This window comes from Carcharhinus amblyrhynchos, chromosome 21, assembly GCF_965287045.1.
Source record: "Carcharhinus amblyrhynchos chromosome 21, sCarAmb.v2.hapA, whole genome shotgun sequence".
Classification (NCBI taxonomy): Eukaryota; Metazoa; Chordata; class Chondrichthyes; order Carcharhiniformes; family Carcharhinidae; genus Carcharhinus; species Carcharhinus amblyrhynchos.
This window is the reverse complement of record NC_137344.1, coordinates 23912343-23939636: the sequence shown is the minus strand read 5'-3', so window position 1 is coordinate 23939636 and position 27294 is coordinate 23912343. Positions and strand designations below refer to the sequence as shown.

At 41.5% G+C, this 27294-nt stretch overlaps 1 protein-coding gene across 2 annotated transcripts in view; it reads right to left on the bottom strand.

Moving 5' to 3' along the window:
- Positions 1–27294, bottom strand: part of abca5 (ATP-binding cassette, sub-family A (ABC1), member 5) — a 124361-nt gene that overhangs the window by 57167 nt on the left and 39900 nt on the right. For both annotated transcript variants that reach the window (XM_080208831.1, XM_080208832.1), the window contains exons 7-16: positions 23776–23964; positions 22347–22494; positions 19883–20060; positions 16732–16790; positions 15555–15665; positions 11452–11627; positions 9534–9653; positions 7983–8121; positions 7486–7576; positions 3096–3235 (exon numbers count right to left, since the gene is read on the bottom strand). In XM_080208831.1, the coding sequence (XP_080064957.1) occupies positions 3096–3235; positions 7486–7576; positions 7983–8121; positions 9534–9653; positions 11452–11627; positions 15555–15665; positions 16732–16790; positions 19883–20060; positions 22347–22494; positions 23776–23964 (1351 nt within the window). The remainder of the gene's footprint in view (positions 1–3095; positions 3236–7485; positions 7577–7982; positions 8122–9533; positions 9654–11451; positions 11628–15554; positions 15666–16731; positions 16791–19882; positions 20061–22346; positions 22495–23775; positions 23965–27294) is intronic.

The window sequence follows — 27294 nt, the reverse complement described above, 5'->3', positions numbered from 1 at the left end:
AGGCTCTTCGGCCCACAGGTTGCACTGATCATATCCCTACTAGGCCTATCTATAACCCTCAATCCCACTAAATCCAAATATTGCCTCCAGTCAGGACAGTTACTGAGACTTTGCAAGCCCAGGCAAGTTGTGGGGGTTACAGATAGTGTGACATGAACACAAGATCCCGGTTGAGGCCGTTCTCATGCGTGTGGAACTTTGCTATCAGCCTCTGCTCACTTCTGAGAACACTATAGACAGTTACCCACAGATCTGACCAAAGAGCACACCCGTCAACTCAACAGACTGATCAAGACCTTTGATCCAGACCTTCAGAGCACCCTCTGTGCTTTCATCCCATGTACTCCCTGCGTTGGAAATCTCTACTGTCTCCTGAAGATACACAAGGCAAACACACCCGGCTGTCCCATCGTATCGGGCAATGGGACCCTGTGCGAGAACCTCTCCGGCTACGTTGAGGGCATCCTGAAACCCATTGTACAAAGAATCCCCAGCTTTTGTTGTGACACTATGGACTTCCTACAGAAACTCAGCACACATGGAGCAGTTGAGCCATGAGCACTCCTCGTCACAATGGATGTCTCTACACCAGCATGCTCCACAACGACTGCGTTATTGCAATTGCCTCAGTACTCAATGCCGACAACTGCCAATCTCCAGATGCAATTTTACAACTCATCCGCTTCATCTTGGGCCACAATGCCTTCACCTTCAACAACCAGTTCTTCATCTAGACACATGGGATAGCCATGAGGACCAAATTCACACCTCAATATACCAACATCTTCATGCACAGGTTCAAACAAGACCTCTTCACCGCACAAGACTTTCAACCAATGCTATACACTAGATACACTGATGACATTTTCTTCCTTTGGACTCACGGTAAACAATCATTGAAACAACTATATGGTGACATCAACAAGTTCCATCCCAACATCCGCCTCACCATGGACTACTCTCTGGAATCAGCTGCATTCCTGGATGCACGCATCTCCATCAAGGACAGCCACCTCAGCACTTCACTGTACTGCAAGTCTATGGATAACCTCACAAAGCTCCACATCTCCAGCTTCCACCCTAAACATGTTAAAGAAGCCATCCCTTATGGACAAGCCTTCCGTATACACAGGATCTGCTCAGATGCGGAGTATCGCAGCAGACATCTCCAGATGCTGAAAGATGCCCTCATAAGAACAGGATATGGCAGATATGGATATCATCGACTGACAGTTCCAATGCACCACAGTGAAAAACTGCACCAACCTTCTAAGAAGACAAACACGGGACATGGCAGACAGAGTACCCTTCATCATCCAATACTTACCCGGAGCGGAGAAGCTACGACATCTTCTCTGGAGCCTTCAACATATCATTGATGAAGACGAACATCTCACCAAGGCCATCCCCACACACTCACTTTTTGCCTTCAAACAACCACAACAGCCTCAAAACAGACCACTGTCCACAGCAAACTGTCCAGCCTTCAGGACAGCAGTGACTACGACACCACACAACCCTGCCACAGCAACCTCTGCAAGACACACCGGATTATTGACATGGATGCCATCATCTCACGTGAGAACACCATCCACCGACTACACGGCACATACTCTTGCAACTCGGCCAACATTGTCTACCTGATACGCTGCAGGAAAGGATGTCTTGATGCATGGTACATTGGGGATGCTATGACAGCAGATGAGTGAACACCACTCAACAATCACCAGGCAAGAGTGTTCTCTTCCTGTTGGGGAACACTTCAGCGGTCACGGCCCTTTGGCCTCTGATCTTCAAGTAAGTGTTCTCCAAGGCAGCCTTCACAACACACAACAATGCAGAGTCGCTGAGCAGAGACTGATAGCCAAGTTCTGCACACATGAGGACGGCCTCAACTGGGATCTTGGGTTCATGTCACAATATCTGTAACCCCCACGACTTGCTTGGACTTGCAAAGTCTCACTAACCGTCCTGGCTAGAGACAATGCACATCTCTCTAACCTGTGCTTAACCCTCTTTCCACTCACACTGTCTGTACCTTTAAGGTTTGATTACCTGTAAAGACTTGCATTCCAACCATGATTTTGTAAATTGAGTTTGTGAACAGAACTCCCACTCACCTGATGAAGAGGCAGCGCTCCGAAAGCTCATGGCTTATGCTATCAAATAAACCTGCTGGACTTTAACCTGGTGTTGTGAGATTTCTTACTGTGTTTACCCCAGTCTAACTCCAGCATCTCAAAGAACAAAGAACAACACAGCACGGGAAACAGGCCCTTCGGCCCAACGAGCCCGCGCTGCCGTCCCACTGTCTCAGTGACCTGTTCATGATTTTAGTCTATACCTAACGTGCAAGGATCAGGGAGGTCCAATTTAGGGACAATTTAGTACCCAATCAATCAGCCTAAAAGCACATCTTTGGGGGGATGTGGGAGGAAACTGGAGCACCCGGAGGAAACCCACGCAACCACGGGGAGAACGTGCAAACTCCCACGGACACAGGCCCAAATCCATGTGTCCGCACAGCAACAGAGATAGTCTCTGAGCTGTCATGTTGCCCTTGAGATGGTCCAGTTTAAGCACACTAACGACATGAAGCAATAGGCAACTCCCGAAGCAACGTCCAAGAGCAGCCCACTACAACCTGCCGCATGCATGCCCCTTGCTGGACTTAAATGCCTGCGGAGACAAAAAAATTCATTATTAAACAGGCAAAGACTAACATCCCTGAGGCAAAACGTATTCCCAAGCCTACAATGTTTAGTAAGGCCTACTATATCCCCCTATATGTAGCCCGCTCATATGGCTGTCTAAGTGGCTCTTAAACAACCCTAGCGTGCCTGCTTCCACCACCTTACTCGGCAGTGCATTCCACACCCCCACTACCCTTTGCGTGAAAAACTGCCCTCTAATATTTGTCTTATACCTAGCCCCCCTCACCCTAAGCCCGTGACCCCTCGTTCTATCCATTTCTAATAGCGGAAAAAGCTTACCACCATTTACTCTATCTATCCCCTTCATAATCTTATAAACCTCCACATCACTATTACTAATAAACATACTTGTTAAAGTTCCAGAACTAGGAAATTGAGTACCTGCAAATTTGTTAACATCCTGAAGAGGTAAAGTGTATGCCAGATCCAGATCATGCAATTGTGAAAACTCAGCATCTGGTATGTGGTATTTGACCAAAGATGTCACCTTTTCAGGATAGCAGGACTCATTTACAGACATTCTGTCCAAAATCAAAAACAAAGGTAAAAATCAATATAACCATATACAAACTGCAGACAGAGGTATATGAAAATGTACTGAGTGGCTCAGGCTTTCTTAGAACATTGTGATTGACAATTCAGCTCATAAATTACACTGTTCTGTGCCTCAAATGTCACATTGCAAATTTGTGCAAAATTTCCTATAAAAATAATTTGAATACTCCAAAGTGAGCATATTACAAAAGGACCTCGGAAGCAGTGCTGCCAATGACAGAGTACCCTTCGTCATCCAGTACTTCCCCGGAGCGGAGAAGATACGACATCTTCTCTGGAGCAAAACAAAATGTTCACATTCCAGTTATTGGATAGAATTTTTTCTGGTGTCATTTTTTTTGAATGAAAGCTATTTTTGGGGACACTTTTCATTATTAAACTGTACAACGGCCTCACTTGCAGCACTGTTAACAATTCTGGATTCCACACTTTAAGAGGCGGAAAGGATCCTGATAACATTTGCTTAGATGTTAGAAGGGATGAAGGACTTCAGTTATGGAGAGTTTGGAAAGGTCAGGACTGTTCTCCTTGGAATAGGAAGGCTAGGAGGATTTCAAGGTAATGAGAGGTTTTAATAGATGTGTAGATCAATAACTAGGAGCCATAGATTCATAATTACTGGCTAAAGATGTAAAAAAAAAAGGAAATTATTTACCAATTAGATTTGTTAAGAACTGGAATACCGAAAAGGTGATGGAAGCTAATTCCAGAAATAATTTTAAAAAGGAAGTGGATAGGTCTTGTACGAGGAACTTTCAGGCCGATGGGCAAAAAATTGCTAACAAAGCAGTACTCTGCTTTCAAAGGATGGGCACAAGGCAAAATGGCCTCTTTCTGTGCTGTAACTTCCTATGATTCTGTGTTGGTTGCTGACTAAGTTCAATTGCACTTTTTTATTGAATATAAGTGTTATTCTTTGTTACCTTAACTGTTAGTCATTAAATTTGTAGCTCCACAGGGATTAAGCATACAACACAATTGCTTCAGATTTCTTCTTGCTACTTTCATTCAGCTATTTTGAAGTGTGGTATGAAGGTTAGGGCTATCACTGGCTGAACTCCAACGCTACCAGCTGCTGTTGGGCTGTCTGGTGGCTACGGCATGGATTCCTTTGAGGAACTACTACCTCTTGAGCTGTGAATATGCTGTTTGAAATCCTTGGGATCCATGGAGATTTTACCAGCCAAATCGAGGTTGAGATTTTTCCTAAGATGAAACTGTGCAGTGGGCAGCATACCACTACAATCTTTGTTGCTTTATAGGGGTGTAGTGTTGTAACTTAATCGTGACATCTCCAGGCCCTGAAAAATACTTTCAGCAGCATTAAGAGCCTGTCTACATCAGCTAGGTCTCTAAACATGTGCACTGATGGTGACATACAGCGGTGTCATTAGTCATGGTTTCAGGGTGATATAAACCCATTTCCATCAGGATACGTCTGCCTCCTTGACCCGCCCTGCTGAATAATTTGTCGATGGCAGACTGACAATGCAGCTTCCTCAATGGTGTTCACATGCAGGCTAGAATCATAGAATCCCTACAGTGTAGATGAGGCCATTCGGCTCTTGAGTCTACACCGACCACAATCCTGTCCAGACCCTATTCCCGTAACCCTGCACATTTACCCTGCTAATTCTCTGACACTAAGGTCAATTTATCATGGCCAATCAACCTAACCCGCCGCACATCTTTGAACTGTGGGAGGAAACCAGAGCACCCGGAGGAAACCCATGCAGACATAGGAGAATGTGCAAACTCCAAACAGACAGTGACCCGAGGCCGGAATTGAACCTGGGTCCCTGGCACTGTGAGGCAGCATTGCTAACCATTGTGCCTCCTTGAGCATTGCAGATAATTTGCATTCTTAGCAAGTGAATCCCAGTCCTGTTAATAAAAATGATAGGTTCTATGTGGGTACTATGAGGGTAGTGCTGCTAAACACCTATACAAACAGGTGGAAATAGATTATCCTATTTATTTTCTCTGCAGAGAATAGCCACATTTGATGAAGTCAAGACCCTGTGGAAGAAGGTGTCTGTCATCTACAAATACAGGCCCTTGTAGCTCCCCAACCAGTGTTATAGATGGTCACCTTTATCTGGGGACATGGCTTCAATTTCTGGGATCTTTTCCAGATGCTGGAAACCTGAATTTCAAGCCTACATAATGATTTCCTGGGGTTGACCAATTTAGAAGCAACTCAAACCAGTGTGAAATTGTAACTCACACTTACACTGAAGTAATTCCAGGATGCTCCTATGGTTGATATCAATGAAATGATCTACAATGGAACGAAGCCCCATTAAAGAGTTCCAAAGTCAACAATTGATTCTTCAAGTACTCCTTATAAATCAACTTTTTTCTGATTTTTTTTCCCCTTTTGCATCGTATCCATCTTTTCTATTAACTAGTTTAATTTATTTTAAAATAATATGCCCTAGTTTAGATAACTTTATAAAAGGTTATATAAAAGCTTATTCCAATGTCATACAGATTTTCCTAGCATTGGGCAACTTGTAATATTTTTAAAAACCAGTTTAATGTCTCAGCCCCTGTTTTGTACAAAATAACCATTATTATTATTATTACACACACTCAAATTCCCTGCCTTTGGTACTCTTACGCAATTTAGGAACAGGATTAACAGTTAAAAAATGTGGTCACTGAGCTGACAAACCCAACCTTCGGTGCCAGTTTTTTGAAGTTCAGCACTGTAAAAACTGGCAACTCTCACACAACCTCGTCAAATTTCTGACGATTTTCAAAATAGGCTGCATTATGGTTCAATTATGTTATTTTGTCTGAAGACCTGGGAGTATAATTTTTTGATTTATAATTGTCACATGTATTAGTACACAGTGAAAAGTATTCTTTCTTGTGTGCTATACAGGCAAAACATACCATTCATAAAGAAGGAGAGAGTGCAGAAATTAGTGTTACTATCATAGCTAGGGTATAGAGAAAGATCAACTTAAGTGCTAAAACAGTTAGAGTGAAGTTTTAGAAGCATTGAACATGAATAAAAGATAGAATTAGAAGGTATGCTGGGCACAGCTCCAGGTCATCTTGAGTTGTCACAAGTGGCTGCACTGATAAGTTAATGTTTCAGAGCAGAACTGAATTTGATGATCCATTAACTGATTTGAGGAAACAGGGAGGCTGCAGAGGGACTCGGACAGGTTAGGAGACTGAGCAAAGAAGTGGCAGATGGAATGTGGAAAAGCATGAGGTTATGCACTTTGGAAGGAGGAATGGAGGCATAGACTATTTTCTAAATTGGAAAATGCTTAGGAAATCAGAAACACAAAGGGACTTGGGAGTCATTATTCAAGATTTTCTTAAGGTTAACGTGCAGGTTCAGTCGGCAGGTAGGAAGGTAAATGCAATGTTAGCATTCATGTCGAGACAGCTAGAATACAAGACCAGGGATGTAGTTCTGAGGCTGTAGAAGGCTCTGGTCAGACTCCATTTGGAGTATTGTAAGCAGTTTTGGGCCCCATATCTAAGGAAGGATGTGCTAGCCTTGCAAAGGGTCCAGAGGAGGTTCACAAGAATGATCCCTGGAATGAAGAGCTTGTTGAATGAGGAACGGTTGAGGACTCTGGGTCTGTACTCATTGGAGTTCAGAAGGATGAAGGGGGAATCTTACTGAAACTTCCAGAATACTGCGAGGCCTGGATAGAGTGGATGTGGTGAGGATGCTTCCACTAGTAGGAAAAACTAGAACCAGAGGGCACAACCTCAAGCTGAAGGGATGATCCTTTAAAACACAAATGAGGAGGAATTTCTTCGACCAGAGAGTAGTGAATCTATGAAACTCTTTGCTGCAGAAGACTGTGGAGGCCAGGTCATTGAGTGTCTTTAAGACGGAGATAGATAGGTTCTTGATTAATAAAGGGATCAAGGGTATTGCGGAAAAGGCAGGAGAATGGGGGCGAGAAAAATATCAGCCATGATTGAATGGCGGAGCAGACTCGATGGGCTGAGTGGCCTAATTCTGCTCCCATGTCTTATGGTCTTATTTGTGCTGCCATAATTGCATGCAATGAATCAAGCACAAAAAACATGGGAGTGTGAAAATTCACTCAAAGTCCAGCAATATTTTGGTCATACACGTAAGCACTGGGGCAAATTCTAATGACCAACATTATACAGCAGAGGACATTTCATATTGAATCCCCATAAGATTTCACAAAATGCATATAAAATATTTCACCTGAGGTTGTAACCCACACCAAATTTTGTTTTCAGGAACAGAGATGAGCCAACACATTTGAGCTGTCCTTGTGAGATGACAGCTTTACGATCTACACCGAGACAAACAAACAAATACAATATATCAATTCCAATAAGTTGAATGGTAAACTCTTACACCAATTGTAATGCCAAAAAAGACATGGTTTGCTGTTGTTAAATCTTAGTTTTCAGGATAAAACATAACATTGAAGTGAGTCAAACCAGAGTTCAGAAAAAATTAGTATTTAAAAGAAATAAATAAGACATTAAAGAAAGCAAAAGACCACAGTTTATAATTTCATTGCACTACTAAGCCATTTTACAACTTTTTTTTCTTTTAAAATATGTTTCTTTCACCAGTCACAGAAAGAGATTTAGAAAGAAAATTTAATTCTGAGGGAACTTGCGCTTCTTTGTAAATGGAGAAACTGAGAGTATTATAATTTTACTAGAACCAGTCCCATTATCAGCACTAACCTGCCAAAATATCGGCTTCATCTATGAAGTGCGTGGTCAACAATATCACCCTTCCTGCTTTCCTCTTTTTCAACAAGGACCACACCTGCTGTCGAGAACAAGGGTCCATTCCAGCAGTTGGTTCGTCAAGGAGTAAAACCTTTTCAGAAAGGTAGAGCAAGAGATATTACACAGTAACTAAATTTTGAAAAAAATCAGGAATGGCTTTCCGACAGAAAAAATGATACATCTTTACACTGTGTTTACATTCCTGATGTAAGCAATGCTTGAATCTTAAAGATATAGTTAAAGTATATTAATAATTCTGAACTCATTTTAAGTAAACGGAAAAAATAAGTTTTATTTTGTTATGGCAAGATTTCTTAAAAATAAAATAACTTGACCGGTGAAGTATTTAAAATAAAAAAAAATCAATGTTTCAGTGGCAAACAAAACATAAGAACATAAGAAATAGGAGCAGGAGTAGGCCATCTAGCCCTTTGAGCCTGCCCCGCCATTCAATAAGATCATGGCTGATCTGTCGTGGCTCAGTTCCACTTTCCGGCCCTCTCCCCATAACCCTTAATCTCCTCTCTTATCAAAAACCCATAACCCGCTTCTTGAAAATATTTAGCGAGGCAGCCTCCACCACTTCAACGGGTAGAGAATTCCAGAGATTCACCACCCTTTGAGTGAAGAAGTTCCTCCTCAACTCCGTTCTAAAACGCCCCCCCTTTATCTTGAGGCTGTGCCCCCTAGTCCTACTGTCTTTTTTGAGCGGGAAGAGTCTCTCCACCTCTATCCTATCCATCCCATTCATCATCTTACACGTCTCAATGAGATCTCCCCTCATTCTTCTAAACTCCAACGAGTACAAGCCTAGTTTATTCAGCCTCTCCTCATAGCTCAACCCCGGTATCAGCCTAGTAAACCTCCTCTGCACTCCCTCCAAGGCCAAAATATCTTTGCGCAGGTGCGGCGCCCAAAACTGCACACAGTACTCCAGCTGCGGCCTCACCAATGCCCTATACAGCTGCAGCAAGACCTCCCTACTTTTATATTCAATCCCCTTCGCTATGAAGGCCAGCATCCCATTCGCCTTCCTGACCACCTGCTGCACCTGCAAGCTGGGTTTTTGCGACTCATGAAGAAATTTAATCAAAAACCAAAAGGAATGTAGTATGGATATGGATCTATTTCTGCATACAAAATATCAAGCCAAAACTTCAGTGTAAATGCATGCCTTGGCAATTACCAGTAGTTATGTACAAAAAAAACTTGCTGCTTCGATAATTGGGGTTATGGGGAATTGATTGCATTTTCTACAATTTTGAATGTCTTTCAGAAGTGTTTATCTGAGCAGATACAAAAATAAGCATTTTGTTTTTTTTATTGGGGAATACAAGTAGGCACATCAAAAGGATGGAAAACCATCTACATTATCAACACTTTCCTGCAGGATCTTAATCGGTTTCAGTTTAAGTCTGTGTGAGTTGATGCATCTTTTTCGAATTACGAAAAGGGAAATTCAATATATAAAACTATCGAAAGTAATTATAATTGTCTATTCACCTTAGGATCTCCCAAAATTGCCATTCCCATTGAAAGCTTCCTCTTTTGGCCACCACTGAGCTTTTCTGCACGAACATCCATAATTGCTTCCATATCTAGTTCCTTTATGACGCTCAGTACCTGAAGAAAGCAAAGCCAAAATGTTAAGTTTCACCAAAATCTGGTTCGGATTTCAAAATCATTTTTGAAGAATTCTCTCCCACCCTCCACTCCCACCGATCGGTCCTCCCAATAAGTCCTGTCCCTCTCGACATTGCCTGATGCCCAGATGGAAAGAGATGCTAGCAGGCCCGGAGACTTCAGTCCCAGGCCCGCTAATGATATTGAAATACTGATTTAAATATTGTAATCAGCTCTGTGCCAATTTCTGGCACGGAGCTGATGGATCAAAAAATCTTAGCGTCAGAGACATGCAGGGAGCCCGTGAAATGGCCTTCACTGATGTCTTCTGGCCCGTTGAGCTACTAGAGTAGAATCACCACCCCCCATGACCTCTAACACATTATTTTTCTCTACTCTCTCACTATATTCTCTATATAAACACATTCCAAGAACATGTGTAAAACAGACATATTTGCACAATATGTTGGAATACACAGTTATTCAGTACAGAAAGGCTTCCATTTAAGACATGAATAATTAGGTATCTCAAACATACACCTATAACGCACAGAAAACCATAGTACAATTACTAATACTGCAAAATGATTCCCCACCACAAAATGATATTACAACAGAAGACACAAACTTACTAACCTTTCTCCAAAGCCCAATGTTGTAAAATGCAGGACATATTTTTGCAGTTACCATTTATACTAATGAGCAAGCCGAACTTTTGAGACCAATTTTTAGGCAAAAAAATTAAAGCATCAACTTTCAACCAGGTAATGTTTTCAACATGCTTATTTTCAGCTAAGATACACCTACCTGGCATACCTAACATGGCTGTCAAAAGAATCTACAAGGTAACGGGGGAACTAGATCAAGCCAGCTGTTTATTGTCTCTCTTTCTCTGCATTTTTATTGAGGAGTGTCCATATTCAGCCTCCACCCCAAAAGAGGCGGCACTGGCTGAGTCTCCTTGGGATCCAGGAGGAGGGAAGGAAAGAAAGGGACAGGCCATGGCATTGGAAAATGTTACGCTGACAGCTCCCAACCCTTGACCAATACCTTGGTGAAGGGCGGAGCGGGGCGGGGCAGGGCAGGGCGGGGGTGGTTTTTTTGCTCTGCATTAACATTTGCAAGGATCCAATTAGCAAGGCCTGAGCCTCTCCTGCCTTCCCCCCCCCAAGGAGCTGAGGGAATAACTGGGGACACAAGGTCATTTATTTATTTAAAGTTCACTCTGGGAGTTGGTCCCTGCATCCTCCTTGCATATGCACTATTTATTACTCTACTCCAATCTGTCAGTTTCTCCCTACAAAAACCGGAACCAACGTACAATCTTTCCACCTTAATTGACAAGTGGGAACTGGAGGAAGAATGCTTAGTGTAACTTTTTAATGAATAATCATTGAGATTTTTGATGTGATTGTGTAGCTTGTACTCTGATTATGAAACATTTGGGCCTTGATTCCTGAAAAAGTAAGAAGGTTGATTTTTACATGAGGTATATGAAAAATAATGATTTCTTTCAGACCAAAAGTCATAGGGTTGACTTTTACGAGATTGACCCTCAAACAAAAATACATAGTATTTATACTCACCTGAAACAGAATTTTAGATACCATAATTGCCTAGTCATGATTATTGTAATCATCGGGTACACATACTTATTTTATTCACTAATTTAGTTTCCTACATTCATGTCCTCATCAATAAAAAAACTAAACAATTTAAAAAGACAGACGACAAAAGAACCAGCGTCAAAAGCGAATTAGTGAGTGGTGTTAAAAATGGCTTACATGCCCAGACTTACCTCTGTATCAATTTCCTGTGCTGTGATTCCTTTTATCATAGCGAGTATTTTTAAATGCTCCTTTACTGTAAGACTGTAAAATAGGACATCAAATTGTGGACACACTCCCATCATCTTTCTGATCTGAATTATTTCATCAAATTCAGAAACTCTGTATCCATAAACTGTTGCACATCCTATGCAGTAGGCAAAAAAGTTCACATTAAATCTTATTGTGCATAATCCTGAAAGAAGCAACTTCCTAACTATGTATGCAAATGAATAGCAATTTATGTAAGTTTCACCTCAGAGCCATTGTGTAATCCATACTGTTCAGAAGTAATCTGACCATTCATACACAACATAACAGCGGTGAGCTATAAGTACAATATTCACTGAGTTGGCCTGACCATAAAAACACAATGAAGAAAGTTGCACACCTGTTCCAGCGTGAACAACTTAAAAAATAAAGAAAACATGGAAAATCATCAGTTTTTTTTGCACAGTTAAATTGGAACATGCTGCTGATACAACCTTTTGCAAAGATTGTTGCTGGAATATTGCTCACTTGTAAAGATGGCTTGTTCTTATTCCCAGCTTGTTTAGTTTAAGAAGTTTTGACAACCCAGCTACAGGAATAGGTTTTTTTTTCAGAATTTTGCATACTGTTGGAAATATGAATTATATCATATTTAATGAACCATGTTTTCTTTCGGAAACCAAGATTTATCTTTATATTTTAAGGTTAGATTGAGATTGTCATTTTTTTTAATGTTTGCTGATATATATCGCAGATTTGATAACCGTTTGGAAATAGATTGCCACGCTAAGAAATCATGCAGGTTTAAATATTTCAGTTAGCCAGAAGTATGAGCCAGCAATGGAGAGGGGAAGATGCCAAACTTGAAAATTACTTTACAATAGTATGGGTATGTATAACAGGATGTTATAGAGGAGGTAGTGGTGTAATGGCATTGGGGACAATCTTGAGCCCACGTTCTCTGTCTGTGCGAATGCCAGCAGGGGCTCAAGATCTGGAAGTCATGGTTTTCACTGTTGAGAACGTGATTACAGATCTTCCCCATTCCTCGCCAATGACATCATCATGTTTCTGCCCATAATGGGCGTGGACCTGCTTTGCATTCATTTTAATGTACTTAAATATTGTTAAGTTGTCCCCTCACCAGACACTGACCCCCGCCAAATATTGAAATTGGCACGATTTACAACAAGTTCACACAGAATAGTTCACACAGTGGAGGCCAATGTTAGTCAAGAAGCTCACTAAACTCTTTCAGTTTATGTGGGAGCAAAAAACCATCCTGCAAGTATACAAAGATGCCCCCATTACCCACTTTTGCAGTAGAAAGGCACTTCCCATCTTGCAACAATTTTTAAAAAATCGCATTCCTCTCCATCAATGGAAAATCTTCACCAGAATCCTGAATTGCATAGTGTAACATCTTGACTGGGATCTGCTACCAGAGTCAGGTGGTTTCAGAAAACATTGAGGAACCACTGATACGGTGTTTGCAGTTGGACAGCTCCATAGCAGATGTCTAGAACAGAACATGGACCTCACATTTGTTGACCTGACCAAGGCCTTTGACATGGTCAACAAAAAGGGCTCTTGGGAGGTAATGGATAAATCTGGCTGCCCTGAGATAATCATCATAATAGTTCGACATCTCCATGATGGCATTCTCATGCGTGCCCTGGATGATGGTGAGCTTTTTGATTTATTCCCTGTTATGAATGTAGTTAAACCGGGCAGTGTGTTACTGGCAACGTCTTCAGGCGATGCTCTTCAGTGCCTTCATTGGTGGTGATTCTGGCATCATAATCGAATATTGCATGGGATGGGAAACTGCTCAATCTGAGATGAGCCAGAACAAAGACCAATGATTCCAAGGATATATTCCACAATTATCCTCTTTTCAAATAGTGCACTAGCTGCTGCTTTAAAGTTATACATGCAATGTAGCATGGACGTGATCTTCAATGTATACAATTACCTGGAGGTTTACAATCAGCATTTAGCTGCAATAATGTACCAGCCTGCTCTCGGAAAGCCCAAAGTTTCAGTCCATAGCCAGAACCTGTTGGCACTGAATAAGTTCACATAACGTGGCAACACATCCTCTTGGGCTATCTCTGTTAATGACCAGGCATATGGAAAAATTGCTATTGCAACTGTAACCTTCAGTAGACTTTCAATATTAGTCTGGGAATGAAGAGGAATAGATCTGCTGACCAAACTGAAAATCTACAGAGCAACAATCCTGCCCACTCTGTTCTACACATGAGGCACCTGAATAAAGGCAATTTACTTGAATGCCTTCAGAAGCTTCTCAAGATCAGACGGCAGGACAAAATACTGAGGTGTTCACCTGAGCTGGCAAGTAAGCAAGCACACATTTAATTAAAACTAAAATAGGCTGGTCATGTAGCCAGAATGCCTGACATTTGCTTAACAAAGCAGATCTTCTCAAGACAGCATGAGTCTAGGGTGCAGTCTCATGATAGTCAAAAGAAACATTACAAGGATGTTGCAAAGGCTCCACTTAGGAGTTTTGGAATTGTCTTCAAGTCCTGGGGGAAGCTCATCCAGGATCGCTGCACCTGTCACACATCAGAGGCAGAACAAAAACGCAGGTAGAGGAAATCCTAAACCAACAACTCAATAGTCTGTGGTATCCTGCCCTATTTGTAGTTGAGTCCTGCACGTGCAGCCTTAGCAATGATCTACATACCCAGCGGACTCCAATCATCAACCCCAGGCAATGAACATGGTCAACATCGCTTCAAAGGACAAACAAGGGACATAACAATCTTATGTGGGAGGCTAACCATGAAGGCCGTCCAGTTAATTTTGGTTGCTGCATGAGCTTCCCAAAAATGCAAAGACAACAGGCAGTAAAACATTGAAGGACAAGGATTTCTGCAGAGTATAAAAGCAGTGTGGTGGTCTTGAGATTTAACAAACTCAAAATCGAAGAAATCTTGGTCTGATTTGGAAGAAATGACCCCTTACTGTTTAGGAGAAAATAACCACATATCTCTACCCCTTCTTTCCGCAACCAAGGATGAAGTAAATTAAGATCGAGTCAAACTTATGCATGGAATTGTTTACTGTATATTGTAGTACAGTTTGGTATTGCATAACATTCTGTGAAGTAAACAAACTGTATAAATGTTTCACTCAAACATGAATATTTGATTTTAATGGAATTTAATTTATTGCAGCCAATGAAGGGAAAATAGTCACTGCTGCATAACCCCAGTGAAAAAGAATCTTGGTGCCACCTACCCCATCCTAATGAAGAGAACATTGCGCACTGGCATCCTAACCTTGCCAGCTGAAGTGAACAAAAAGTACGACCCACCTTTCCCACTGATCGCAATTTCTCTGCCTCTTCTGCTACTTGTCTCCTCTCATCCTCTTTCCCATGTTCCTTGCTCCCACATGCTTCACTTCTTATGTCTGTTTAGGTCCTCCCCCAACTCCCTTGTCCCATATAGCTTTCTTTATTCCCTCTGCTTCTTCATTTGCTTCCTCCAACTGTACTTGATCCATTTGCCATAGGTCTTCACTCCCTGCGTACAAACACCTTGGTCTTCAGGCACACAGAGATCAAGCAAATGCCTGGCCAGGGTGGGGGAGTTGATTGAACTGAAAATAATCTTTTCTGTGTAGTAAAGGAAGTGAATATATCTTGTGCCATAAGTTCTCATTGGGAATACATATAGTTTAAGTTACCAGGTGTCCAGTTTCACTGCACTTTCAACCATATCAACATTCCTAAAATAATGAAAAAAACCTAAAATGCTGGAAAAACTCCACTTGCGGCAATATTTGTGAAGAGGGAAACAGAGTTAATGTTTCGAGACAGAAGAGTCAGACTCGAAATACTAACTGTTTCTCTCTTCACAGATGCTGCCTGACTTGCAGAGTTTTTCCAGCATTTTCTGTTTTTAGTTCAGATTTCCAGCATCCACAGTGTTTTCCTTTTATTCTTAAAATAATGGTCAGCTTTTGTTAGTTTTAATATGCATGCAGACTCACTATGATGTGAAATTAATTGATTTTGTTCCTTACGGTGAAATGATACTTTCTTTCTTACCATCTGACAGAGGACATAGTCCTGAGAGAATGCTGATTAATGTTGTTTTTCCAGTTCCACTGTGGCCCAGTAGTGCTGTGATTTGATCTTGATAAACATCAAATGATAAACCTGAAATACAATATATTATACATATGAAAAGCATGAATTTTAAATACAATAATTTTTCTTCCTTGTTCCTTTAAAAGAAAGTCACTTTTAGCTTTTCTTTCTTTCAGTTGTCGCGCATCAGTCATCTGCCAAGAGGTCACGAGTGTCTAATCCATCCTGAAATAGGGCAAACAGGAAAAGAAGCACAAAAAGTACGAACATTTTGATTTCACAGAAGCATACAACACAGGAGATCAATGGTCCATGGAGCATGTACTGCTCTTTGCAAGAACTATTTAAATATTGTGACTCCCATGTGCTTCCCCCTATTTATCTAAAATGTTTAATTTATTAGTCACAAGTAAGCTTATATTAACACTGCAATGAAGTTACTGTAAAAATCCCCCAGTCGCCACACTCTGGCACCTGTTTGGATACACCAAGGAGAATTTAGCATGGCCAATGCATCTAAGCTGCACATCTTTCGGACTGTGGGAGGAAACCGGAGTACCCAGAAAAAAACCACGCAGACACGGGGAGAATGTGCACAGATAGTCACCCAAGCCGGGAATTGAACCCGGGTCCCTGGAGCTGTGAGGCAGCAGTGTTAACCACTGTGCCACCGTGCTGCCTGTATATTTTGAATATGTAATGGGGCAGAAAATATAAAATATTGGAATTGGGAAAGCCTCAGTTTATAAAGCAAAATTCTGCTATATTTTCTTGATTCAAACTGGAACAAAAGGACAAGACTAACAAAGCAGCTTTGAATTATTTTGAATAATTTGGTTTCATGTCAGAAGGTTGGAAGCGATTGCGCATAAAATGTAATCAGGCAGAAGATCTCGAGCAGCAAGGTATTTTGCATGCTGAAATGATAGTTACTCGTGCAAAAGGTATTAAAAGAATTCATGTGAAATAGTGAATGTTTGACAGGCACATGAATAAACATACCAGGCAAACTGTATTCACAAACTCTAGGTATGTCAGTTTATATCATCCCTACAGTGAGCAGAATTATTAGGCATTATACTGGTATAAAATATAGTGAAACAGTCAGTACAGTACAGTCACCAGAGACACAAACCTTTCAGTGCTTCCACCTTTTTCTCCTTCCCTTTATATAACTTGTGAACACCATTTAACCTGTAAAAGTACCAAACACTCTCAGTAATGTACTCATTAAGTGTTTTTTTTGTTAATAAATAGATAATAAACAAACAATAAATAGAACAGTAAGTTCACGCTACAAGAATTATTTGCAGAGCCACTCGTGTCTCTCCTCCCCCCACCCCCGCAATATCGCTGTTAAAAATGAAAGAACAGTACAAAAATATATTTGGAGTGATTGATTTACATATTTATTGCAAGCTTTGCTGCTAAACATTTTTACCAATTAAATGTAAGCAATTCTCCACCAATGGGGCACAATAAAGGCAAAGCCTCCGCAAACAAGGCCAATTGCAAGATTTTTTTAAATCAACTCATGTAGAATAACTTTAAAAAATGGCTTTTTGTTTACAATTGGGTGCAACAAATCCTTTAATTTTTGGATCAGGGTAGTGTCCAATAAGTCACATAGATATCCATAGAAGGTGCAGCATAGAAATGGGCTGTTCAGCCCAACTGGTCCATGCCAATGTTTGTACTCGACAGAACTTTCCTCTCATTCCTTTCATTCAACTCCTTCAACAAAATCCTCAATTCTTTCCTATTTCTTATATTTATCCCTTAAATGCAACTATGCTATTCACCTCAACTACTCCTTCTCACCACTCCCTGGGTAACAGTTCCTGAAACTGAAAGGGACAGTTAAGGTAGCAGTCAACTTCCGTTGCCTCATTTCAGGACACAGATCTAATAAACTGGCAGGTTGTGTTTTATTTATACGTTACCAGAGTGCAGAAGCTTTGTCCTAAATGATATTAATTTGTACATAGGGAATATATTAAATGGATATGTGAGGGCAAGGACAGAATTTGAACATTACATTGTCAATGACATTATACACACTATGAGTGAAATCCTGAGTCCGAGTTCGCCATCTGTGAGGTTGCCCGCAGGGGCTCAAGATCTGGAAGTCACAGTTCTTGCCAGCGAGAATACGACTTCGGATCTCTCAGCCCCCCACTGGTGACATCATCAGGTTCACGCCTGCTTTGCATGCATTCGCATGCATTTCAATACCACTGACCTGCCCTTCCATCGTATCTTGACCTCTGGCCATATATTTACACTGCGCTGATGTGACGTCACAAGGTGCAGTTCACAACAGGTTCATACAAATGCGAGTTTGTTGCGGGGACCTCCCCAGGGGTATAAATATAGCCCCTGGGGAGATAGGGATATGGCTGGGCAGTATCCCAAAAATGCCTCATGGCACTGCCCTTTGGCAGAGGTTGGGACAGCCAGATTAGCACTCTGCCACCAGGCAATGTCAACCTGGACCAAGAGGCAGGCCCCAGTGGGACCGGGCATTCCAACATGCAGGGGATGCCAGATGAAAGATGATGGCCATTGTGAAGTGGAGGTTCTGGCTCTGACTGTGCGTGGGGGAAGGAGCCAATGATAATAGGGGGGCGGGGGAGGAGCTGAAGAGAGCAGGCCAATAATCATGGGGCAGGAGGGTTTACAGCTCACTCCAACTGGATGTGCAGGGGGCACCCCTGAGGTCTCAGTGGTGAAGTGGGAAGAAGTTGATTGGAATTTTGATTGGGCACCCTTTAGAAATAGTGCCCCGATCTCTGAATAGCCAGTTTTGCTGGCATGTTTAAGCCCCACACACCTCTATGATTCATATCATATGTCAATCACCCTTGATTATATTTGACCAGTTACCAAACAATTTTAAAAAAAGAAACACAACAGCTTTTGAAAACAAAGCGGAATCAACCAGCTTGGTCCTCCCAAATCTGGAGAGAAACAAGCCGGTATCCTCACCAGAAACAACCCTCTCGTTTTTTGGTCAGATTTCACCCTATCTCTTTGAAATTGACAATTCTTTAATTCAGAGGCATTTGGACCAAGCTAAATACTGGAAATTTCTCCTGCGGCTCAGTTTAGTTCAGTCTATTTGACATCTGGTTCTGAAGAACTGAATAAGAATTTTCCATCATTCATGTACAACCATCATATTCTGAATGTCTTAATCTGTTAAATTCAAAAGTCTTGTTTGTGAATAAATAATTTCTAAGGAATGAATTCTCAAGAAAATATCACTTCACAGTGATATTTTCAGAATTCATTCCTTGAGGACTGAATTTTGGTTTTCCAACTAATTGTCTGATCAGGCATTATTTTTTGCTAATAAATCTATTACTTTTAGCCTGAATATAATGATATCTATCTTCTTCTAGAGCATACTGGAAACCATACTCTACTTTGTTGTCTCGCAGCTGCAGGGCAATTGTTGCTTACATGGCACACTCTTCTATTCAGTACTGTATGAATAATATATACAATCCATGGCAACTCTATCTGCTCACTAAAGTCCAAGAGCCTTTTTGCCATTCAATTCTTGGCACACACGGCCACCTGTGTATTGTTCAGTCAATATATCACCCCGTGTAATAATGTGATTTATTGGCCAAAGAAAAATGCTTTACAACACATTTCAGTGTCTACTTGAAAACCAGAAAGACCACTTAGTTGTCTACTCAACATACTTTGTTCGATCAGTCTGCCATACTTACACTTGAATTCAGGAAGCTCATCAGTTAAACTGACAAGGGGCAGAAATTTTCACTCTTTGCGCAGAGTGCTGGCTGAGGTGAAAAAACCAATGTGCACAGCCGAGTTTTCTCTCCGAATATCATGGCACTCGGTGCACAAAAAAATCTGGAGGTGTGGTTTTCACTGTCATGCTGGTAGGACAGGGCCTGATACGGTTTACCTGTGCACGCCTAGTGGATCCCCCTTGACTGGTTCACGTTTTTTAAAAGCAGTTGTAAATCCTGTTGCTGCTGGAGGCTGTGGGGGGAGGCTGGTTCTAAATGTTGAGGGAACACGTGGCAGGGATGCCTGCTAATTATATGAAAATGCATGTCGTATAGGAGGGACAGGGGAAACCAGAAAACAAGATCTCGCCAGCAGGAATCTCATTTTCCAATTCTTGCGACATTTTGCAGCACGTTGCCATTCATACAAGTGGCTAACATGGGTGCAAAATTGTCCCCAAGGTTTTCAATACCAGATCAAACTTCCAAAATGGTCTCATTCCTTTCAGATTCTGTTCTTACCTGATTGCTTCTTTTCCCTTAAGCTCTGCAGGTACTGCTTCCACCACCTCACTAAACCCAGGTCCAAGGCCAAATTCATTTTCACTAATTGCATCAATATGATCATAATGTTTCTGTTTTTGGAACCAATATGAGGGTTGAAGGAAGTAGAAGAAAGGTTGACGTTGTCCAAATTCACCTAAATGGGCAAAGGAAGGAAAACAGTAATAACACTTCCTCAGCGCAGTATTATAAATGCTAAAGCATTATAAAATATTACTGAATACTTAATTACAGAAACAGATACCAAACCACTATATACGTTTATTGAAAACACTAACCATACATTAACCTATTTGAGCATTGCAGCAACGATAAACCAAATTAGACCAAAAGGAAGAAAAAAACAGTTAAAACACATTGGGGGTGATTCTTCCAGCCCGCTATGCTGCTAGGGCAGTACGTAAGCGGAGACCATGTAGCAAGCTACCCACTGAGCAACATGGTCTCCGTGTGTTTCAGGTGTCGTCAGCTCCATGCCAGAAATTGGCACGGAGCTGAATAAATTACTTAAATGAGCATTTAAATCTGATTAGCAGGCCCAGGGCTGAAGCCAGAATAAGTGGGGGAGGCCCTGGGCATTGCCAGTTTGGCAGTGTCAGCCTGGCTCCCTGGCAATGCCAAAGGGGCAAAGTGGCAATGTCCACTGCATTCTGAACTGGAATTAGTGACAGGGAAGGGTGGACAGCAATCGGGCTGACCATCAGGGTTGGGGAGAGGGGCGAGTCTCCAGTGGCGGGGTCAGGGGATCAGGATTACTTGGGGGGGGGGGGGGGGGCGCGGCGGCAGCAGCAGCGGGTATTGGCCCAGAGACGTTCAGGAGGCCAGCGATTGAGGGGTGGGAGGGTCACACGGCCAGTGATGTGGGGTTGCGAGGCTGATCAGCGATTAGGAGACTGTCAGGGCAGGCTACTGCGAATGCGTCGATATCTGCTATGTCAGATCGGCACACGTGCAGTAGGCCACTCAGCGCTCTGCTGCCAACCTCTCCAGCAGGAATGAACTAGGGCACTTTGTGATGCACAAAGTGTGGGGAATTCATTATGAAAGTCCCACTGAGAAAATCAACAGGATTTACTCCAGTTTTTTGTTTGCAAATTTGGCACTTCAAATTTTTTTGGGAAAATTCCACCCATCATTCTTCCGATGCAACAGAGGAGTTAAAAGAAGATTACAGATTTTGAACTCAACCAACTTAATCATATGCAAACTCATGTGGTCATAATACTGCTACAGAACTTACCTCAGTAAGTGAAAACTACAGACCTGTTGTGAGTACTTAGTTCATGCTAATATTTTAGAGATAATGTTTAGTTCTGAGAAAAGGAAGTTTAACTGTAGAAACTGGGATAAATGCCCCCCCTTACACTCCTGACGCCTCGCTTCCCTCCGTCCCAGCCCTCCAGCTACTCCACTCCCGTATAGACCATCCAACCCTTCTACCCACCCTGCTCCTTTCTGATCCTCTCCGACGTATCCCATGCCTTTGACCCATCCTACAATGCCACCACCACCAGACAGCCACCCCCCCAGCCCCCCCACCCTAACCCCACATCCATTTACCTAACTCACTTTTTCCCTGACTTCTCAAAATGGCTGGGATTTTTAAATTTACCTGCTTTATGGAAGTTCGTGCTGTAAAAAAGGGGATGTGGCTTTCCTTCACCTCATTCTGCTGCCCTTCATTTTAAGTCTTGGGAACCCGTTGCATTGCACTTTTCTCACAAAACCCAAATTGGAAGTTTGGGAGACAGATGTGCAGATCCCGACTAAGGTAAGTCGGGACTAAGTCAGGAGACTAAGGGGCCTCCCCGACCTGATCGATGGCCTCCCAATGCCCCCCTACCCCCAGATCACTGGCCTACTTGATCTGGACCCCATCCCATTCTCAATCACCCCCCTCCCTGTCCCACTGATCCTACTGCATAGTGGCAGCGAGTCCCCCACCCAGACTACTGTCCCAGACCCATTAATTGTATGGAAATTGAAATTTCAGCTGAGCTGATTGCATTGTAAAAAAGGGCCTTGGAGTCATGATCGGCCGGACGCTTGTTGCAAATCCTGTTAAAGCCTCCCACTGTTGTTTCCTGGCCCGCTGCACTACTGGGAAAATCCCGACCTTTCCTTTCAAATTAAGGACTGCCTGAAGTCTTCAGACAATATTGACTACATTTAATAATTCTTTTAAACTTTCTCACTTTTAAACAGTGACCAATCAACTGTTCTTTTGTAGGGTGTAGCACACTTTTGCAATTGGCACAGATCATTGAAAACTTTTGTCTCATGCAAAGTTTAGCAATATGTGAATCAGTCAGATAGTGACCTGCACCCATCAATTCCAACAGGCATTCTTGGAGAACAAAATATTTAGCTTCTCAGATGCGTCTGGAAGATTAAATCACTATTATATTTGTACTTCACATACCTGGGAGGACTTGGTCAAGGTATACAGCCACAAGCAGATATAGGAAACTGTCTAAGACTAACATGAAAAGTGGGATATACAACGGGAATGGGCTTGCTGACAAATTTGAGGGTTGAGCACCATCACCAATAGCTTCAAGAAGCACGACCTAGGAACAAAAAAGGCTCAAGTTAAAATAAAATCCAAAAGAAACAAAGCCAAGTGCACAACATACAACATGAATTGCATCTGAGAGAAAAATAATCAAATTTACATCAGTTTCATACTTTCAGGGTTGGTGGGGGGTGGAAGAGAAAAAGAGAAGAATACTTCTATTGACAGCAACCAAAAATGCACTAATACAATCGATATTGGTATAGCTACCATTTTATCCAGAAAATATTTGGTGCACATTGGTCGCTGTGGCCATTTTGGTCAAAAAGAACCATTTAAGCTCTAAATGTCAGATATAAATTAGGCGAGGTTTATCAGCTCTAGCAGATTGAGAATTTCAAAATCACAGAGCATTGAATTTCAGAGCTAAGAAAATCTAGTAGGATCAATTCAACTCCATAATGAAATTACGGGGTCAATATTTACGACATACACAGATTAAATGATTGTCAGCTCAACGAGGGAAGATTACAATAGTATTATGGGGCTGAGGAGATTATTGTGTAAGATTATCTAGTAAGATTACTTCATTAAACATTGTGTTAGTATAACGTATTAGCATAGTGACATGTGGTTCATAGAAACAATCACTAAAGTACAAAATTACCAAACTCAACTTTGCCGTGCAAGAGTTAGGAAGAAACAATCAATTGCTTCTCCTTATACGGATGAAACCAGTTTTGGCCCAATACAGTCAAGGCCTGGGAGCAAAGTAGGATTAATTAAAAGTATTGAGGAAGGGAAATTCCCTCCTCTTTTTGCCCCAGTTCTTAAAAGCACATCCATGTTGCCCAAGTGGCATTAGCAAGACTGGTTATAAACCACCTCCCAGACCATGCCATCAAGCAAACAACGCAAAAAAACAAATTCCACTTGACAGGGAAATTTGTTTCAGCCAAAATACCATGGCTCTCATGGTGTAATAAGCCATAAAATACAGATGGCATTACCGGTGTCGACATTCTCCAATATGTACTGTTTGATAGATTGGTTTCAAATTGCAAATCGTCTGATGTTGTTCAACAGTTTGTTAGCCGCACTGTAATTATGCAACAAAATCCAGCCCAGTACTTTAAAGCAAACACAGAAAAATGGCCGCAACATCATGAGGCAAAAGCCATTTTAACCCAGGCCTCATTTAAACCGCCATATCTAACTCATGCTTGAAGGCAGAAGGAACAATGCAATGGTGAAAGGGCAGGAGTGAAAAGCTTGGACATTGCATGTAGTAATAAAACATAACTCTCTAATAAATCAATTTCCTGCTTCTAAATACCTGTGCAATTCCAATGGCTAAGGCACTAGGGGAGAATAAACAAAGTCCCCACACAGCAGACACTGGAAAATCTCTGACCAGCACAGTAGGAAGGCTAAACAATCCAAAACCCATCAGCATTAATGATCCAACCAAGCCAGCAATCTTCTGATTTTTAAAAAGTGGAGTCAACAGAAATGAAAAGGGAATCTATAAAAGAAAAGATTCACATTTTAAAATTATGGGCCATTTCAACTTAAGTTCCTGCTACTGTAATGTAACTTTCTTTGTACGTTTCAAAACTTACTTTTATGCATAAAGAAATCAGGGAAAAAAGTAAATGCTATTTGACCTTAGGCATCCATTCTTCTCAATATGTTTCTCAGAGAACAAAAAAACTTTATGTTTGTGATCCAGATGGATTACATCTGTGTATAGTAAAACAAACTAGGAAACACATAAATGAGGCACTATGATATATTTATGAAAATTCATTTGAAAATGGTATACTGCCAGAGGATGGCTCGTGTCATTCTTATGTTTAAAAAAGAGGGAGGTAGAACAATCCCAAGGATATAAACTGGTTAGGTTAATATCAGTGATGAAAAAGAAAATTGAGTCTGTACTTGAAGAAGAGATAGAGGAACGTCCAGCAGCAGAGAAATATGAATCTAATTTAAAAAGGGAAGGTCGTGCTTGATCAATTTGATTGAATTCTTTGCAGAAGTGCAGAAGGAGTAAGGGAATAGTGTAATACACTTAGTTATTCAAAGTGAAAAGGAGGCCTGTGACTAAGGTTAGGGTGTGTGGAGTCAGAGAAGAAAAAGCAAAATGGATAGCAAGCTGACTACAAATTAGAAACAGAAGAGGGATTGAAGGCAGTTACATAGCGCGAGAAAAATTGGGAAGTGGTGTTCTACACAGATTGATGCTGGGACCACTACTATGCAATATTAGCATCACTGATTTGAATTTAGAAGTATAATTGAGAAATTTGTAGATTACACAATTGTGTGTGGGGTATAATTAACATCGAGAGAGAATGCAATAGAATACAAGAAATCTTAGTAAACTTTCAGAATGAGGCTTTGATAGAAAATAAATGTCTATATGGGGTGAAGCAAACAGATCCCAGGCTTACCCGTTCACATGTATAAAGTAACAATGCAAGGTAACATGGCCATTAAAAATGCTATACCCAAGGATTTTAAAGTAAAATAATGACAAATAAATCAAATAATGGAGCTTATGAGACAACTGTCAACCTAGAGTGTGGTTAAAATGTGGAAATTGCTGCACCATAAAGTAGCTGAACAGAACAGCATAGTTGCTATTAAGAGGAAACTAGTCATGTAGGTGAGGGGGAATGGAATAGAAGGTTATATGGATGGGGACAAATGAAGTAGAGTGGAGAAAGGTTGGCCTCGAGCATAAACACTAGGACAGGCCAAGTTGGATTGAAACAGTTGTCACCATGTTGTACATTCTATGTCAATTCCCACAAGCACAAGGCCCCATTCATATTCTGCGTAGTAGAACGTTATCACTGCATGACTGTTGTAGGTGCTTTAGGGGGAATGGTCCCGTCCCGCCACGCGTGGGTGGGTGCGTGTACCATGCAAAGGGCCATTGGCCTCGGATCGGATTTTCCAGTTTTGGTACAAGCGCGGCCAGAAAATCCCAACCTTTAGTCTACTTCAGCTATAGTATATATATATAATGTGGGAAAAAATTATAATTAACCAAAGTAAATTTGAGCCTTGTAAACAATCAGTATAGAAAAAAAAATCTATTTGGAATATTCAGTAAAGTTCATCTGGCTTCCCATGCCTCAAACAGTTCAACACCAATCAGGTAGTAAATAGTACACAACAGCAAAATACTGGGGTTGCTAGAAATCTAAAATTAAAAACAGAAAATAGACTGATGAGCAAACAATAGTGCCTGATGTAACCACTCTTGAGAAAAAACTCATGTCATTAAAGCCCTAAGACTCATCTTGGCAAAGGTTCCTGCTCCTGCTGCCATTCTTCTGCCTCAGGGCCTCCTTTGTCTTTGTTTATATCTTTCCAATAAGGTTTCCACATCCCACCACCGCACTGAAACTGCCGTACACAAAGTCACAAATGACATCCTGTGTGACCCTGGTGATTTTTTTCCTCCTTGCTCTTAACTTCTCTGGGGCCTTTCACATGAGCAACCAAATGATCCCCACTCCAAGGCCTCTCTTTGGTTTCACTATTTATAATTCATCTCCTGCAATGATTTTCCTTCCCTCACCATTACCTCTGGAGTCCCTTAAGGATCTATCTTTGGTCTAATCCTCTTCCTTAACTACATGTTTTCTTTGGTAACACCATCAGAAAAAATGTGGCCAGCTTCCACACCTATATGGACCAAACCCAAATTTACGAAGGTACCTACGTCAGATTTCTATTCATAGACTACAGCTCAGCCTTCAACATCATTATTCCTACAAGACTCAACTCCAAACTTCGTGGCTTGGTGTTCGACTCTTCCATCTGCAATTGGATTCTAGACTTCCTAACCCATAGGCTGCAGTCAGTAAGGACTGGCAACAACATCTCCCCCACGATCATCCTCAACATCAGTGCTCCGCAAGGTTGTGTCCTCAGCCACTTAATATACTCCTTGTACACCTTTGACTGTAAGGCCAAATTCCTCTCCAAGTCGATTTTCAAGTTTGCTGATGATACCACCATCATGGGTTGGATCTCAAGCAATGACGAGACCGAGTACAGGAATGAGATAAAGAATCTGGTGAACTGCTGTGATGACAATAATCTCTCCCTCAACGTCAACAAAACGAAGGAGGTAATCATCAACTGTACGAAGTGGAGGGCATGCCCGTTTACCAATGGGTATGAAGTAGAAATGGTCAAGAGTTTCATGTTTTTAGGTTTCCAGATTACCCAAAACCTGTCCTGGTCCCTCCATGCAGACACTATAGCTAAGAAAGCCCACCAATCCTTCTACTTTCTAAGGGGACTAAGGAAATTTAGCACGTCTAATACAACTCTCACCAATGGTGCACAGGTGCACCATAGAAAGCATTCTTTCTGGTTATATCACGTTTTGGTTGGTATGGCTCCAGCTCTGTCCAAGACTGCAAGAAACTATAAAGCGGCATGAATGAAGCCCAGTCCACCACTGAAACCAGCCTTCCATCTATTGACACTGTCCACACTTCCCACTGCCTTGGAAAAGTAGCCAGCATAAGGACCCCATGCACCCCGAACACACACTCTTTCAACTTCTTCCATCCAGAAAAAGTTACAGAAGTCTGAAATCACATATCAACCGATTCAAGAACTTCTTCCCTGCTGCCATCAGACTTCTGAATGGACCTCGCTTTAAGTTGATCTTTCTCTACACACAGCTATGACTGTAATACTACATTCTGCACTCTCTCCTCTCCTTCCCTATGTATGCTATGCTTTGTCTGTATAGCACGCAAGAAACATACTTTTCACTGAATACTAATACATATGATAATAGTAAATCAAAGCAAATAAATCA